Source organism: Notolabrus celidotus, chromosome 23, assembly GCF_009762535.1.
Source record: "Notolabrus celidotus isolate fNotCel1 chromosome 23, fNotCel1.pri, whole genome shotgun sequence".
NCBI lineage: Eukaryota > Metazoa > Chordata > Actinopteri > Labriformes > Labridae > Notolabrus > Notolabrus celidotus.
Window position 1 is genome coordinate 9,067,572 of NC_048294.1, and position 16,328 is coordinate 9,083,899.

The following is a 16,328-nucleotide window of genomic DNA, read 5'->3' on the forward strand; positions in this document are numbered from 1 at the left end:
CCAGAGCTATCTGCTATGTGGGAACTAACTGCTGTCGAGCTAGTGTGACGTAAAGAGGCTGAGCCTCCTAGCCAACAGCTACAGTGTTCCCGCCTGTCAATCAAGTCAGCTGTGTCTCTCATTGGAAGACTCGTAATCTTAATATCTTCTTCAACCCCCGTACAGTGTGTGCTGATCAAGAAATGAGCTATCCAGACTAAACTCGTCTTTTGTACCAGGCTGTAAACATGTTTATTTCTGCTGTAAAGATCGCATTTCTGAATTGGTGTGTATGTGGTTGCTGGTACTTCCGGAGCCAGCCTCAAGCGGACACTCGATGAACTGCAGTTTATAACACTTCCGCATTGGCTTCAATTCTCACGGCCGGAGGTTGTCGCTTGGTCTGAAGTCAAATTTTAAGCCAAAAGCTGCTGCGAACAAAAAAGAGAGAGCAGCGTTGGGTGAGCAAGTGCTGCTAATGAAAACAAAGTGATGAAACAGGAAAATTAGATGTTATTTTTGATTGTCTCACTGCCACTACACTCTAAAACAGAACAAACACACACCTCCTCACAAACTTGCAGCAAGCTGTTCAAATGCAGCTGCTCTTCGCACTGCACGCTGTGTGTCTCTGCTCTGCCTCGGTCACAAAAAAGGGACTTGAAAACAAGAAAGTAACAGAACTTTTGGCGCCCAGAGTTAATTTTTTGTTGCTGTTGTATCAAAACAGGTTAACTGGAAGTTAGAATTTTAATGATATTTGATGGCTACTGGATTGAATACCCGGTCATGTGTTCTTGCATCTGAAAAACAACATTTTGATCTCACGTTCTCTTCAGCACTACAGTGTTTCATAAAAGGCTGCTTTGTCACAGTTGATCTTCTTGTTGTCTGGATATTCCTTCTGGCACATTGCATTTTATAAATATTTTTGATTGACTGTTCAGCTCTTCTTGCAGAACTTTTAAGAGCACAAGTAAGATTGCAAGCTTTGTGCACAACATGCAAGCGTTCGTCATCATTATTAAGCATGTTTCTGCGACTCGTGAGTAAGCACTGTACGCGAGTGGCATGTTAGACTGCAACAGAAGCTTCTTTGTCGACTCACATTCAGCTGCCAAGCTTTCATATTTCATTTCCCACAACTTTGTCCTTCTAATCGGCAAATATCAGCCGGGGAATTAGTCTGCTCATCACATGGAATGCCAGTATTTATCAGATAATGAAGTTATTCTGTTATATCCAGATTAAGTTTGTACTCATAAATAGTCTCTGGTACACAGGGTGATGAGGATACAGATACATATGCCAGACATGCACAGACATCAGTATAATTCCTCCACCAAAACAAGAGTTATCCTAACACTTTCCCTCCATCGTTTACCCAGGAAAAGGAGGGAATCCAGTGGGAGGCGAAAGACGAGGACTTTGAGGATTTCGAGGAGGACAGTGAGGACAGAGTGATATCAGAGGTCAGCATGGGGGTTCCCAGCGGCGCAGGAGCAGAGGAGGAGGATGACGACCACATGGAGTTCTGCCGGGTGTGTAAAGACGGAGGGGAGCTGCTGTGCTGCGACACCTGCACATCCTCGTACCACATCCACTGTCTGAACCCGCCGCTGCCCGAGATCCCCAACGGAGAGTGGCTGTGTCCGCGATGCACGGTGAGACACTTGCTGTTTATGTTGGATTCTTGGCTTTTTTCTACTCTCCTTAGCAATGACTTAGCATGATTATGCCCTTCTTTAGTGTCCACAAATCAAAGGCCGTGTTCAGAAGATCCTCCATTGGCGATGGGGTGAGCCACCACCTCCTATTCCCGTTCCCCCAGCGCCCGACGCCCCACCTGATGCTCCTCCACCGCCTCCAATGAAGGGCAGAGCTGAGAGGGAGTTCTTTGTCAAGCTAGCTGGGCAGTCGTACTGGCACTGCACCTGGATCACTGAGCTGCAGGTACAAGAGTAATGATAACTCATCCAAGCCTCACATGCTTACATAACTTGGTCCTCTTTGGACTTTGTTTAAGTTATTATTCTGGATCACAAGCTAAAAATGTTGAGAAATCCTGATCCTTAGTCCTCTAATTCTCCCTCCGTCTTCTTCTCCTCAGCTGGAGATTTTCCACTCAGTGATGTACAGAAACTACCAGAGGAAGACGGACATGGACGAGCCGCCCAGCCTGGACTATGGCTCGGGTAATGAGGACGAAAACGGGGTGGGGAAGAGTGAGAAGAGGAGGGCCAAGGACCCCGAGTACGCCATCATGGATGACAAGTATTACAGATACGGCATCAAGCCCGAGTGGATGATGATCCACCGCATCATCAATCACAGGTGAACACTTCTTGTAATGTAAAATATTATTAAATGTTAGGAAAACCTAATAATCACACCTTTCTAGTCTGTTAAAGTAAAAATTATGGTCCAAGCAAAACAAACATGCTATGACCTACTTTCTTACTTACTTACTTTCTTACTTACTTACTTACTTACTTACTTACTTACTTACTTATTAACAGACTTATATCCTTACTTACATCCTTACTAACTTGCTTGCTTACTTACTGACTTTCTTGCTTACTTACTTACTTCCTTACTTACTTACTTCCTTCCTTACTTACTTACGTCCTTACTTACTTACTTACTTACTTACTTACGTCCTTACTTACTTACGTCCTTACAAACTTCCTTCCTTACTTACTTACTATCATAGTTACTTACTTGCTAACTGACTAACATCCTTAATTACTTACTTTCTTTCTAACCTGCTTATTTAGGTACTTACTTACATACTTACTTACTTACTAACAGACCTATATCCTTAATTATGTGCTTTCTCACTTGCTTACTTCCTTACTAACTTGCTTACTTTCTTGCTTATTTCTTTACTTTTTTCCTTGCTGACTGACTTGCTTACATACTTGCTTGCCTATTTACTTGCTTACTTACGTACTTGCTTACTTACTAACAGACTTATATCCTTACTTACGTGCTTACTCACTTGCTTACTTCCTTACTTACTTCCTTACTAACTTGCTTGTGTACTTACTTTCTTCCTTGCTTACTTACTTAATTACTAACTTGCTTACTTGCTTGCTTAATTCTTTACTTTTTTCCTTGCTGACTGACTTACTTACATACTTGCTTGCCTATTTACTTGCTTACTTACGTACTTGCTTACTTACTAACAGACTTATATCCTTACTTACGTACTTATTCACTTGCTTACTTACTTCCTTCCTTCCTTCCTTACTTACTTACTTCCCAACATACTTAGTTACTTGCTTCCTTGCTTGCTTCCTTGTGTATTTACTTAGTTACTTACTTGCTTGTTCGCTTGCTTGCTTATTTACTTGCTTAAGTACTCACTGTTCTTCTTCCTTCCTTGCTTACCTACTTTATATTTTACTCTGATCAGGCTGTTTTTCTAGTTATAAGTGGTCCTTATAAACATAGCGTGTGTAATGTATGTGTCTTTTACCAGTGTGGACAAGAAGGGTACATATCACTACCTGGTCAAATGGAGAGACCTGACCTACGACCAGTGCACCTGGGAGAGAGATGACCTGGATATCCCTGACTTTGGGATTTATAAGAGCAACTACTGGAGGCACAGGTCGGAATAGTTCATCCACTTCATTACCAAGAGAAATACTTTTTTTTGTGGCTAACTTTTTCTATCCAGACTCACTGAAAACATTCTGCCCAACAGAGACACAATAATGAAAGAGGACCCGGACAAACCGAGGAAGATAAGGAGCAAGAGCCAGGATGGAGAGGAGGAGGAGGAGGATTCCCTTGCTTCACCAGTCACTGATGTGAGTCACAGTTTTTATTAACTGTTACTACAATTCAAACTCTAGTTATGTCCAACAAGGTTTTTTAAATCTTTCCTCTGTCTTCCCTCTTTTTGTCCCTCCAGCCTACGATAAAGTACGAGGAGCAGCCGGACTTTGTCACATCAACAGGTGGGACGCTGCACCTGTACCAGCTGGAGGGTCTGAACTGGCTCCGCTTTTCCTGGGCTCAGGGCACAGACACCATCCTGGCAGACGAGATGGGCCTTGGCAAAACCATCCAGACCATCGTCTTCCTCTACTCGCTCTTCAAAGAGGTACCGGCACTACTTCTCGCTAACATTATCTGTCTTGTTTCACCTTCTTGTGAAGGCTGACAGATTTCTGTGAATCTTTAGGGTCACACTAAAGGTCCGTTCCTGGTCAGCGCTCCACTCTCCACCATCATCAACTGGGAGAGGGAGTTTGAGATGTGGGCGCCGGATTTCTACGTGGTGACTTACACGGGAGACAAGGACAGCCGAGCCATCATCAGAGAGAACGAGCTCTCTTTCGACGACACGGCCATAAAAGGAGGGAAGAAGACCTTCAAGCTGAGGGTGAGGGAAACAGATGTGTGTTATGAAGGGTTGGATGATAATTAAACAACATCATCTTTAAATAATCCATGAAAGCTTTGATCGTAGACCTTCAACTGAATCTTTGCCTTGTGGAGTCCCTCAGGGTTCAATCCTCAGCCTCCTGCTTTTTTATTCTGCTGTCGTAAGGCAGTTTGTAGTTTTTTTTAAAAGTGCTGCAAAATCAAGGTTTCTCCTTTCGAACACAATCAAAACCATGATTCCAAAAGTGCCAGAATCTGACCTGTATGAACATGAATCATTGATTGATATGAAATATATTGATCCAATCAGATTTGTCCGTCACATACAGAAGACCTGAAAGAACATTGAGGGGGAAAAACAAGATATTTGGACCACTCCAGTGCAATCGCCAAATTTCAATGACTATCAGAAAAAAAAAACTAAAATCATCCTATCCCCCTCCCTCTTTGTTTTCATCTCCACAGAGAGAGGCTCCAATCAAATTCCACGTGCTGCTGACCTCCTACGAGTTGGTGACAATCGATCAGACGGCGCTCAAGTCCATCGACTGGGCCTGCCTGGTGGTGGACGAGGCTCACCGCCTGAAGAACAACCAATCAAAGGTACTGTAGCTTGTCAGTGTGCATGTATACTCTTATTAGATATTGTTAATTTACAGTTTAATGATGCTTATGAAAGAAATATGACCAATACATGTAGAGAGCCACTGTAGTACTGATAAATTAACTCATCAGCTCCCTCTGGTGGACAGAGAGTGTACTGACAACTTCTAATGAAGACATTTGTGTTGTTGAATTTTTTGTGGGTATTTTTCATAAGAAAATTAAATTTTTATTTGAGTATTACTCTAGATGCATGATATGATGAGTTTTTTTGTTTCTTTCTTTCTGCAGTTTTTCAGGCGTCTGAACGACTACAAGATCGACCACAAGCTGCTGCTGACAGGAACTCCTCTGCAGAACAACCTGGAGGAGCTTTTCCACCTGCTCAACTTCCTCACACCCAACCGCTTCAAGTACATGCACATCATTCTTCCTTTAATAAGAACTGGTTATTGGTATAAAACACTAGCTTGATGTATTAAAGACAGTTTTTCTAAGTCTCTGTCTTTCTCGCGTGTCCCTGCACAGTAACCTTGAAGGCTTCCTGGAAGAGTTCGCCGACATCTCCAAGGAGGACCAGATCAAAAAGCTGCACGACCTGCTGGGGCCTCACATGCTGCGGAGGCTGAAGGCCGACGTGTTCAAAAACATGCCGGCGAAGACCGAGCTGATTGTCAGGGTGGAGCTGAGCCCTATGCAGAAGTAAGACATAAAGGAGGAGGAAAGTGGAGACGTGTCAGTGATAAAAACATTTGACAGGAGAAATGGGGCAGAAGTTCCCTTAAAGCTACTTCTTTGACCTCTCAGCCTTGTTATTTTTACAGTTCCCAATGAGCAAGGGTATTATTCATCTTTTTCTTGTCTCTGTGTTTTTGAACACAGGAAATACTACAAGCTGATCCTGACAAAGAACTTCGAGGCTCTGAACTCAAAAGGTGGAGGAAACCAGGTCTCCCTGCTCAACATCATGATGGACCTGAAGAAGTGCTGCAACCACCCCTACCTCTTCCCCGTCGCCTCCATGGTGAGTCCTGCTTTGAAACGCCTGTCTGATAGGTTTGGCATGAAGTTCTCCAGTTTCTGCTTTCAATAACACCCAAACTGCAGCACAGTGCCCCCTTGTGGTGATGTTCTGTAGTGATTAAGAATCTTATAAGACTCAGTAAATGCTCAAACATTAAATTATAGATGTGAATTGTCTGTATGAAATGTTTTTCCGTGTCTTTAGGAAGCCCAGAAAACCCCCAGCGGTGCTTACGAGGGCTCAGCGCTCACTAAGGCTTCTGGGAAACTGACGCTGATGCAGAAGATGCTGAGGAAACTCAAAGAGCAGGGGCACCGAGTGCTGGTCTTCTCACAGGTAAACACACTCACACACACTACTCACTATCCTCCTCTTCACAGATGGTGAGTTATTCCCACCACAGCTCTGATTCCAGCTGTTCCTACAGATGAAAGCATACTCACAACCATCTGTCTCTCTCTCTCTCTCTCTCTCTCTCTCTCTCTCTCTCTCGCTCTCTCTCTCTCTCTCTCTCTCTCTCTCTCTCCGTCTGTTTACAGATGACTAAGATGTTGGACCTACTGGAGGACTTCTTGGACCATGAAGGTTACAAGTATGAGAGAATCGATGGCAGCGTCACAGGAGCGCTGAGACAGGAGGCCATCGACCGCTTCAATGGTGAGATACTGAGGGAGGAAATCACAAGCAAAGATTTCTCATGATGTTCAAGCGCACAAAAAAAGAAAACAAAGGTTGTTTGTGTTGACAGCAGCCGAAAAAGAATGTTTAATAATTTCTATTTCTGGTTGTTTGTCTCTCCTCGTGCAGCTCCTGGTGCGTGTCAGTTCTGTTTCCTGCTCTCCACTAGAGCCGGAGGTTTGGGCATCAACTTGGCCACAGCGGACACCGTCGTCATCTTCGACTCCGACTGGAACCCTCACAACGACATCCAGGTACCACATAATGTCAGCTGAAGAGGACGAAAAACAACTTGATATGGCATGAACTGAATTTTTTTTGCTCCATACACAGGCGTTCAGTCGAGCCCACAGAATCGGGCAGGCCAACAAGGTGATGATCTACCGCTTCGTGACGCGAGCCAGCGTGGAGGAGAGGATCACACAGGTGGCCAAGAGGAAGATGATGCTGACCCACCTGGTGGTTCGGCCGGGCCTCGGGTCCAAAGCCGGCTCCATGAGCAAACAGGAGCTGGACGACATCCTCAAGTTTGGGACGGAGGAGCTCTTTAAGGACCAAGGAGAAGGTGACAACAGGAAGTTTATTTTGGGGGGGGAAATTCGTTTTGAAGAGGAGGAAAACTCATTTCACTTGTTTTTAATCTTCACAATTCAGGTATGATGAAGAACAATGCTGGAGATAAAGCCGAGGACGAGGGCAACGTAATACACTACGACAACATGGCCATCGAGAGGCTGCTGGACCGAAGCCAAAACGAAACAGACGACACGGATGTTCAGAACATGAACGAGTACCTCAGCTCCTTTAAAGTGGCTCAGTACATGGTCCGAGAGGAGGACAAGGTGAGAGGGGTTCTTAACTGAAGTCTGAAGACGATAGAAACGAACCGCAGCTCTGAGTTTATCAGCCAAATTCCACCAGATCCGTGTCCGGTCCGTCTCTGATCCGTCACGGCGTCGAATCTGATAGGTTTCTATTCTAGTCAATGTGTTAACTTCCACTGGATCCACTCTGTTGCATTCCAGCTCCATCTCTGATCCGGCAGGTTAGAGCCCTCCGGATCAGATACACAAGACTTCTATTGTTGACGGATGCTGGAGCACAACACTTAAGTCTGCAGGGAGCAGATTGAGCAGGACAGGAAGTGAGGCACCGAAACAAAACAAAAACATCCGGTTGATTTTCAGAATAAAACACCAGATCGTATTTCACTTAACTACAACAACAAACTGTCATGATGAGCTGAGCCAGGCCTGGAGTCAACAGGTCAGAGGTTTTTAGAGGCCAATAAAGACAACATGGATGAGGAGAGGAGTCGGGTAATATTTGATTCAGTAATTACAGCAGGAAAACATGACTCCAGCATGACTCCAGCTGTCCTGCTCCGTGCTTCGTTCTGACAATGCAGCTGGACGAGAGAGTACGGAGTTGGAGCGCAGCAGATCAGAGATGAATCTGGTCGAAGTCCGATAACCGACTTTTCTGTTTCCACTGCCGCAGATTGAAGAGATCGAGCGAGAGATCATCAAACAAGAGGAGAACGTGGATCCGGATTATTGGGAGAAGCTGTTGCGGCATCACTACGAGCAGCAGCAGGAGGACCTGGCCAGCAAACTGGGGAAAGGGAAGAGGAACCGCAAACCTGTCAACTATAACGACGCTGCACAGGAGGACCAAGGTAGGAACCAGGTCTGGACCTGGTACTCTGTGGTCTCAAAAACACAAGTAAGCCGAGAAGTAAGCTGTTTTTTTTTTTGTTTTTTTTTTATCAATCACACCGTAGTGTTGGGATTATGTTATCTGTGAAACATCTCTGTGTGAAGCCCTGGATTTGTACAGATTTATTACACCTCTTGTGATCTTGGTAGAAGAAGTACTTTGGATGATGTCTCCTTGTTTGAGTTATTGCTTGCACAGTGGAAGTGAATGGGCCTGGCCTATTGACCGACCACCATGTGCTGTTTCAGAGTGGCATGCTGACATTTCAGATAACCAGTCCGAGTATTCAGTGGGCTCTGAGGAGGAGGACGAGGACTTTGACGATCGACCGGAGGGTAAGAAGAGATTTTCAAAAAAGACACAAATGAAGGTCATAAAGAATAGAAGATGCCTGTTGTAGCATGCGCACAGAGCCAGGTCTGTGTTGAATTACAGGTCGAAATTGATTTAGGTTTTACAGTCGCCTGGCGGAGGCAAAGGGCTTTATCGCCAAAAATGCGGACCGCCATCCATCTCTTCCTCTGTACTCCATAAAGTTAGGAAAAATGCTAGAGGCGAGCTCTCCTGGTTGACAAACTTATAAACTTGTAACTTTAAAGTTTCAAGAAGAGACAGAGAAATTTACAAAATAAAACAAACAATCTTTCTTCCCTTAAATTTTTGTGTTCCTCTGCGTTCTTTCAGGTCGAAGGCAGTCCGTCGCCAGTTGAGGAATGAGAAGGACAAACCTCTGCCTCCTCTCCTGGCCAGAGTCGGCGGAAATCTTGAGGTTTGTGCATCTCTCTGGAACCGGTTCCTCTTCTTTATTAGTCATACTTGTGTATCTTAAAGTTCTCTTTGCTTTGTAAAAGTGAAAATCTCCAACAAATCTGAGCCACTTCATGCAGATTCAATCAGGATGATATTGGATGTGATCACAATGTTCTGGGTTTAACACTCAGAAATATCTAAAATATCCTGTTATTCCATCAATAGGTGTTGGGTTTTAACACCCGGCAGAGAAAAGCATTCCTGAATGCAGTGATGCGATGGGGGATGCCTTCTCAGGACGCCTTCTCCTCTCAGTGGCTCGTCAGAGACCTCAGAGGAAAGACGGAGAAAGAGTTCAAGTAAGGACGAACTGTTGCTTCTTTATTTTGAGATAATCTACATTATTTTTATTCTTTAAATGTTTTTTTTACTCTTCTCCTCCTCCAGAGCTTACGTGTCACTCTTCATGCGTCACTTGTGCGAGCCGGTGGCTGATGGTGCCGAGACGTTCGCAGATGGCGTGCCAAGAGAAGGATTGTGTCGTCAGCCAGTCCTTACTCGCATCGGCGTGATGTCTCTTCTCAAGAAAAAGGTCAGTGCAAGTATGTTTTACTCAACAGCTCAGGTCAGGTTGATTGTGTGACACCTGTGTGTGCCTAGGCAGGAAGTTCAGTCTTACAGATTTGTACCGTTAAATTCAAAAGAGGCGTTACACATGATGTACTCCTGATTGATGTCAGTACAAGAAGTTTTGTTGACATCTTAACCTGTCTTCGGTTGACATCAAGTCTTATTAAGATTTTAGTTGGGTTGACGTCAATACTTGACTTTGGGTGACAGAACCAGACAGTAGGATGGCATTAAATCCTATTGTTGGGATGGCGATAAAAATACTTGATATTGGGAGGCAACAAAACCTGCCATTGGGATGGCTTCAAAACAAAACATTGGGTTGAAGCAAAATCCCAATATTGTGATGGCGTCAATACCTGATGTTGGGATGGTGTAAAAGCTTGATGCTGGGATGGCAATAAATTCCGTCATTGGAATGGCGTAAAAACCTGATATCAGGATGGCGTCAAAACGTCACACTGGGATGACGTCGATACTTGACATTGGGATGGTTTCCAAACCTGATGTTAGGATGACATAAGATCTTGATGTTGGGATGGTGTTAAAATCGAACATTGGGATGGCTTTAAAAATACCTGACATTTGGATGGCATCAAAATCTGATGCTGGGATGGCGTCAAAACATGATATTGGGATGACATCAAAACACGAGGTTGGGATGGCGTCAAAGTCTTACTTTGGGTTGGCGCCAATACCTGACATTGGGATGGGGTCAAAACCTGACATTGGTTTTTATGCCATCCCTATTTCAGAATTTGATGCTATTCCACACATTGGGATAGTCAATACTTGACATTGGGATGGCGTCAAAACCTGATGTTGGGGTGGTGTCAAAATCTTACGTTGGGGTGGCATCATAACCTGTTCTTGGAAAGGGTCCACATTTGAAGTTGAGATGCCATCAAAATTAGACATTGGGATGGCATTGAAACCTTACATTGGGATGGCATCAATACCTGATGTTGGCATGGTGTTGAAGTCCTTTCATTCCAATGGCGTCAAAGCCTGACATTGAGATGGCGTCAATGCCTGATGTTGGGATGGGTCCAAAGTTGACATTGAGATGTCATCAAAATGAGACATTTGGACGGTATCGAAACATGAGGTTGGGATGGCGTCAAAACCTGACATTGGTTTTGACGCCATCCCAATGTTGGTATGTGACACTATTCCAGACATTGGGATAGTCAATTCTTGACATCTGGTTGGCGTTCAAACCTGACGTTGAGGTGGTGTCAGAACCTGTTGTTGGGATGGGTCCAAATTTGACATTGAGATTTAGACACTGGGATGCCATTAAAACCTGGCGTTGAGACGGCGTTAAAACGTGACGTTGGTGGGATGGCGTTAAAATCCTTTCATTCAGATTGCGTCTAAACCTAAAATTTGAATGATGTCAATGCCTGTTGTTGGGATGGGTACATATTTGACATTGAGAGTTCATCAAAATGACACATTAGGTATGGGATGAAACCTGACGTTGGGATGGTATCAAAACGTGACATTGGGTTGACGTAGCAGCAAGACATTGGGAAGACGTCAAAACCTGATGTTGGTATGGCCTTGAAACTTAACGTTTGGATTGCATCAAATTTTCGTCGTTAGGTTAGCACAAAAGCTTGTCCCAGTATTAGATTACTGTTATATAACCTCTCTACTTAGGAAGAAAACTACTAAGTACAACTTGCCTCTGTTTTGTATAATAGAATTGCTGATTCAACAAACCTCAAAGATGATAAATTCTTTTGATCCTATAAAACTGTCTAAGGTATCACTCTTGGCATCTTCAAAGATGTTCTGATTTCCCTGCTGCTGCCAGTTTGCCAGTTAACTCAAATTGATCCAAACATTAATCCAGTGTTCAGTCCGACTTGTTGAAACCTGCTGACATCCTGAACTGCTATCTGTGCCAGAGGGAATTGATGAAACAGTGCCAGGCGAATAGGGCATGTGGGTGGTGAGTTTAAATAGGGAGCTATTAGGTAAAAGAAGTGTGTGCCAAGGTTTTATCTCACTGTTTTTGCTTTGTGTCCAGATTCAGGAGTTTGAGCACATCAACGGGCGCTGGAGCCTCCCAGAGCTCAAACCTGAGGTCAGCGTGGACAAAACCTCGTCCAGGGCCTCCTCTCCTGCCATGAAGACTTCCACGCCCACTCCAGACGCCAGCTACAACAACACACCATGCACCTCCAAGCCAGGTAACCCCCCCCCCCCCCCCCCCCCCCCCCCCCCCCCCCACACACACACACACACACACACACACACACACAATCATCCTCACATGGTCCACCAGGGGGCGACCTATTCAAAGGGGCAGCAGATCTGGTTGGAGCCCAACAGTAATATGTGTGTTCATTTTATTGAACTCTTACAGCAACCCCTGCTCCTTCAGAGAGGCTGGAAAAGAACGGAAAAGAGGGAGAGAAAGAGGAGGAGAAAGAGGAAGGAGAAGCGACATCTGACAAGGAGAAAGGGAAGGATGAGGGGAAAGAGATGGACGGAAACAAGACGGCAGACCCTGAAGAGGTGGGACAGTGTCATTAAAACAGGCGACACTTAGCAGCTAAAATATAGAGAGTTTGTGTTTTTCAGAGAACAGATAGAGTGTGCTTTTAAAAAGGCAATTGATGCATATTTTTCTTTATATTTCATACATTTTTTTGTTTTTTGTTTGGTTTGTCAATTTTGTGAAATCATCCAAAATTTTGTTGTGGTTGTACACAGAAAAAATGTGTGACAGGAAGTCATGAATAGTAATTTCACATCTCTATTAAAGCTCATTTTAATCTAATGGCTGAATATTTTAGCGCCAGTTACAAAATAGACACAGAAACTGACACGAATCTTTTTGTAGCTGCTGTCCTCGACAAAAGAGAGGTCACAAACTTCGTCCCCTGGTCAAAAAACGGAAGGCAAAGAGGAGAGCGACCTGAAAGAGGAGGAGAAAAAAGAAACATCTGACACTCCTGCTGCTGGAACAGAGGAAAGGAAAGAGGAGAGCAAAGAAGAAACAAAAGAAACAACAAAGCAAGACGCAGACGTCAAAGAGGAGAAATCAGGTAAAAGAAGAGGCTAAACAATGCAATCAGTTATTTATTCCTCCTCACAAGTAGTGAGGAGGAAAAGAGAATTGTTGCCAGTATAAAGTTGTTGTTTTTCCTGCAGAAGGAGAGAAGTCTGTGGAGGAGAAGGAAAAAGACAAAGAAAAACGGGAAGAGACAGCAGCAGAAGTGGCAGATGCAAAGGAGAAGAGCGATGCGGCTGATGTGAAGAAAGGTACGTCTAACTGTCTGATAGTATGATTCTGTTAACACGATCAGAATGTATCGGCTAATCGTCTCTCTCCATTACAGAGGAAGTTAAAGGTGAAAAGGATGCTGGGAAGGAAGTCAAACCAGCAAAGGAGGAGACGCCCATTCCCCCTAAAGGGAACGGGAGGGCTCCAATCGAGCGACCTCGCTTTATGTTTAACATCGCAGACGGTGGCTTCACAGGTGAGCACGGAGTGACCTCTGGAAGTTGTGAAAGTGATTTAAGTCATGTGAGGCATTTTATACACATTCATGAGAAAGAAATGCAGCTTAGAAACCCACCAAAGGATCCCTCTGGTGCTGAGAAAATAACAACATTTAAAGGAATAGTATGCATTGTAGTAGAGGCTGATTCGGTCAAAGGCTGCTGTATGCTTCAAAGACTAACTGACACACAAGGCAAGACTTGAAGTTGAAATGCAGAGCAGCTGCAAGTAAATTATCATTTTTTTTTACTTTATTGCCACAGTTTCAAAACAACAGGCAATTTATAAATACACAAAAACAGTTTCACCTTGAGATTGGGCCCCTTCCAACTCACAGAAAGATATTAGCTGAGCAGTCCCACACAGGGTGGAACATGCACACATCAGCCATACATTGCCACTCACAATCATCCTCTTTTACATATACAGGTACACACAGGTAGACCTACCATTCACATGACACATAATAATACATACATAGAGACATACATTTAGACATACATATACCTGGCTTAACATGCACACATAAAGATTGACCTTAATAAAAGCCATCTAGCAAGATTTATAGAGATGAACATCCAAATAATAAAACATAAAAATCCTAATTAAAATAATCAATTACTGTTCTCCATCTTCTTTGAAACACAGGCAGTGTCAGCCGTAGCTGGGCAGTCTGCTGCGAGTAAATTATAATAAGTTAATAGAAAAATATAGTGCTGTCCTTTTGAAACTGAGTGATTTAAAGTGCTTGGAACAAGATTAATTTGCCACTTTTCAATATTCTTTCCGTCATTAAAGTCATTTTAAGACAAAAATGTCAAAAAAAGTGAAAGTTACAAATTTTAAATGTTCTTTTCTTTCTTTGTTTGGCTTCATTGTTGAAATGAATATCGGGGGATTCAAAATAAAAATTGAAACACCTTGTTCTCAATTCTTAATGTTTTGAATGTCCTGTAGACAAAGGATTAATCAGAATAAAGTAGATTATAAATACAATAAATGTTACTTGCAAAATCATAGTCAGTATAAGTCCATTTTTATTCATTACGTTTGGAATTAGCTACCTTAATCCTCCTGTTATGTTTGTTTCTCAAGAACAGCAATAATGTTCCTCGGTCAATTTGACCCGGGGCATATGTAATTATCCATAAAGTGTCAGAACCCAAAAAAATCCCCAATAAATATTTTTTAATCTCATTATTAACTCCATTACTAACCATTTAAATCAATATTTAGTGCAGTAGTGTTCTTTAATTCTCACAGATCATGGTTTAATGAGGATATATCACTCGTTTTTTAAGAAAATTAATGTTAAAAGGGTGTGTGTGTGCATGTGTGTGTGTGATTGGGGTGAAATATGTAACACAGTTGCAAAGAAACAATTAGTATTTGACACCTCTGACCCCTTTTAGCCTCCACTTTGACTGCCGGGTCAAATTGACCCACAAACAGTATCTATGTAATATAAACATGCAGGGGGGGGTTGCAAATATGTGAAATTAACCATTTTAATTTGATATGTTCATTTCACTTATTAAGCCAAGCAGAAGAAGTTCCATACAAAAAAATACTTTCAACAATTTTCTTTTGATTTTTGAACTTTAAAAAGGGTCATTTTGACCCGCAACATAACAGGAGGGTGAAAGAAAACACCCGAATTTTTAGGGACTTGTGTTTTCCAACTTCACACTTGAATATATGATCATAATTAATAAATACCCAAGCTTTCAGTTTGAATTTATACCACCAATATTGGCATGAATTCGCCTTTCAAACTCATTTTTGGTAGCTTTTCACCAGCACTTCTATATTTTAAGCTAGCACTACATTGCTATGCATTAAATGAAGACTAGAGAAAAGCGTTACATACACACATTCAAGTTCATTTAGATTATAAAGAACATTACTTCATTAAGAAAAAGATTGATTTGTTTAAATGTTATGGTCTTTTTCTTCTATCCCTTAGAGGAGAGGAGCGAAAGGTAGAAAGGTGAAATTATCTCAGCCAAACAACTTACAAAGAAGTCCAAACAACATCAAATTCATGACTTATAAAAAAACATAACGTTCCCACTGACTTTCCAGAGCTTCTGTACTACAGCAGCAGGCAGCCACAACTATCTCCACCTCGATCATAAACCTAGAAAAGCTCTCTGTGCTGTGGAAACACCTGCGGCCAGGTTTCAGCTAGCTAAGCACTTTGAGACAAACCACATTTTTTAACCTGTGTCGGCTTCACCCCCGCAGAGCTGCATACACTTTGGCAGAATGAAGAGCGGGCTGCCATCTCCTCAGGGAAGATGAACGAGATCTGGCACCGCCGACACGACTTCTGGCTGCTGGCAGGAATCGTGATGTATCCTTGACAGCAGTTGCCCAAGCAATGACCCCCGCTCTGTTTATTTTTCTGTCAGCCCGCAGAAGCCGAGCGTAATAAGTCAACAACCCAGCAAGAGCTCAGTAAACAGCGAACTGTGTCTGCTGGAGACTGATGCAGTGGGTCATTTAGTTCATGCTGTTCTTTCTATTATGGTAATGAAGAGCATGTAGCATACACATTAAACTCTATGTTCATTATTCTGCAAGTTAACGCTTCAGGGCTAGTTTGACTGAAACAGAAGAGAGAAATGCTTTGATGCAGGAGCTGCTAGATAACGATTTCAAGATAAACTAAATCCAGATTTTGTATTTTGAGATGATAAAAAATGAAATAAATCTTTGTTCAGGGAAACACTGGCTCTCAATTTTGGGATATAAACTTTGAAACTACTGGGCTGATTAAGCAGGGTGAAACAGCTAACAAGGAACGGTTAGCATTTCAAAATAACTTAACATATTTATTAAGACCTTCTGTTTTAGAGTAGATCAAAATGATGGTTCAGAAAAGATCTTAAGAAAAGTTGGTAGCTGGATTTCTCCAATTTCAGAGACAGGCAGGCTAGCTGTGTCCCTGTTCTCATTATTCACAGTAAGCTAACTTCTCCCTTGCAATGTCTTATTGAATATGACAGTAATTTGAGTGGTGTT

General features: G+C 42.8%; 1 protein-coding gene across 1 annotated transcript in view; it reads left to right on the top strand.

Moving 5' to 3' along the window:
* The window catches only part of chd3 (chromodomain helicase DNA binding protein 3), a 38,034-nt gene that overhangs the window by 10,126 nt on the left and 11,580 nt on the right, over positions 1-16,328 (top strand). The window contains 28 exon segments of the mRNA XM_034676848.1: positions 1,368-1,643; positions 1,729-1,932; positions 2,090-2,313; positions 3,464-3,595; positions 3,692-3,797; positions 3,902-4,093; positions 4,175-4,375; positions 4,843-4,980; positions 5,272-5,393; positions 5,509-5,682; positions 5,863-6,004; positions 6,209-6,340; positions 6,544-6,661; positions 6,812-6,936; positions 7,016-7,247; positions 7,337-7,524; positions 8,183-8,360; positions 8,650-8,736; positions 9,086-9,094; positions 9,097-9,170; positions 9,377-9,510; positions 9,599-9,743; positions 11,820-11,982; positions 12,159-12,310; positions 12,639-12,843; positions 12,950-13,060; positions 13,138-13,278; positions 15,549-15,657. Of these exon segments, the coding sequence (XP_034532739.1) occupies positions 1,368-1,643; positions 1,729-1,932; positions 2,090-2,313; positions 3,464-3,595; positions 3,692-3,797; positions 3,902-4,093; positions 4,175-4,375; positions 4,843-4,980; positions 5,272-5,393; positions 5,509-5,682; positions 5,863-6,004; positions 6,209-6,340; positions 6,544-6,661; positions 6,812-6,936; positions 7,016-7,247; positions 7,337-7,524; positions 8,183-8,360; positions 8,650-8,736; positions 9,086-9,094; positions 9,097-9,170; positions 9,377-9,510; positions 9,599-9,743; positions 11,820-11,982; positions 12,159-12,310; positions 12,639-12,843; positions 12,950-13,060; positions 13,138-13,278; positions 15,549-15,657 (4,214 nt within the window).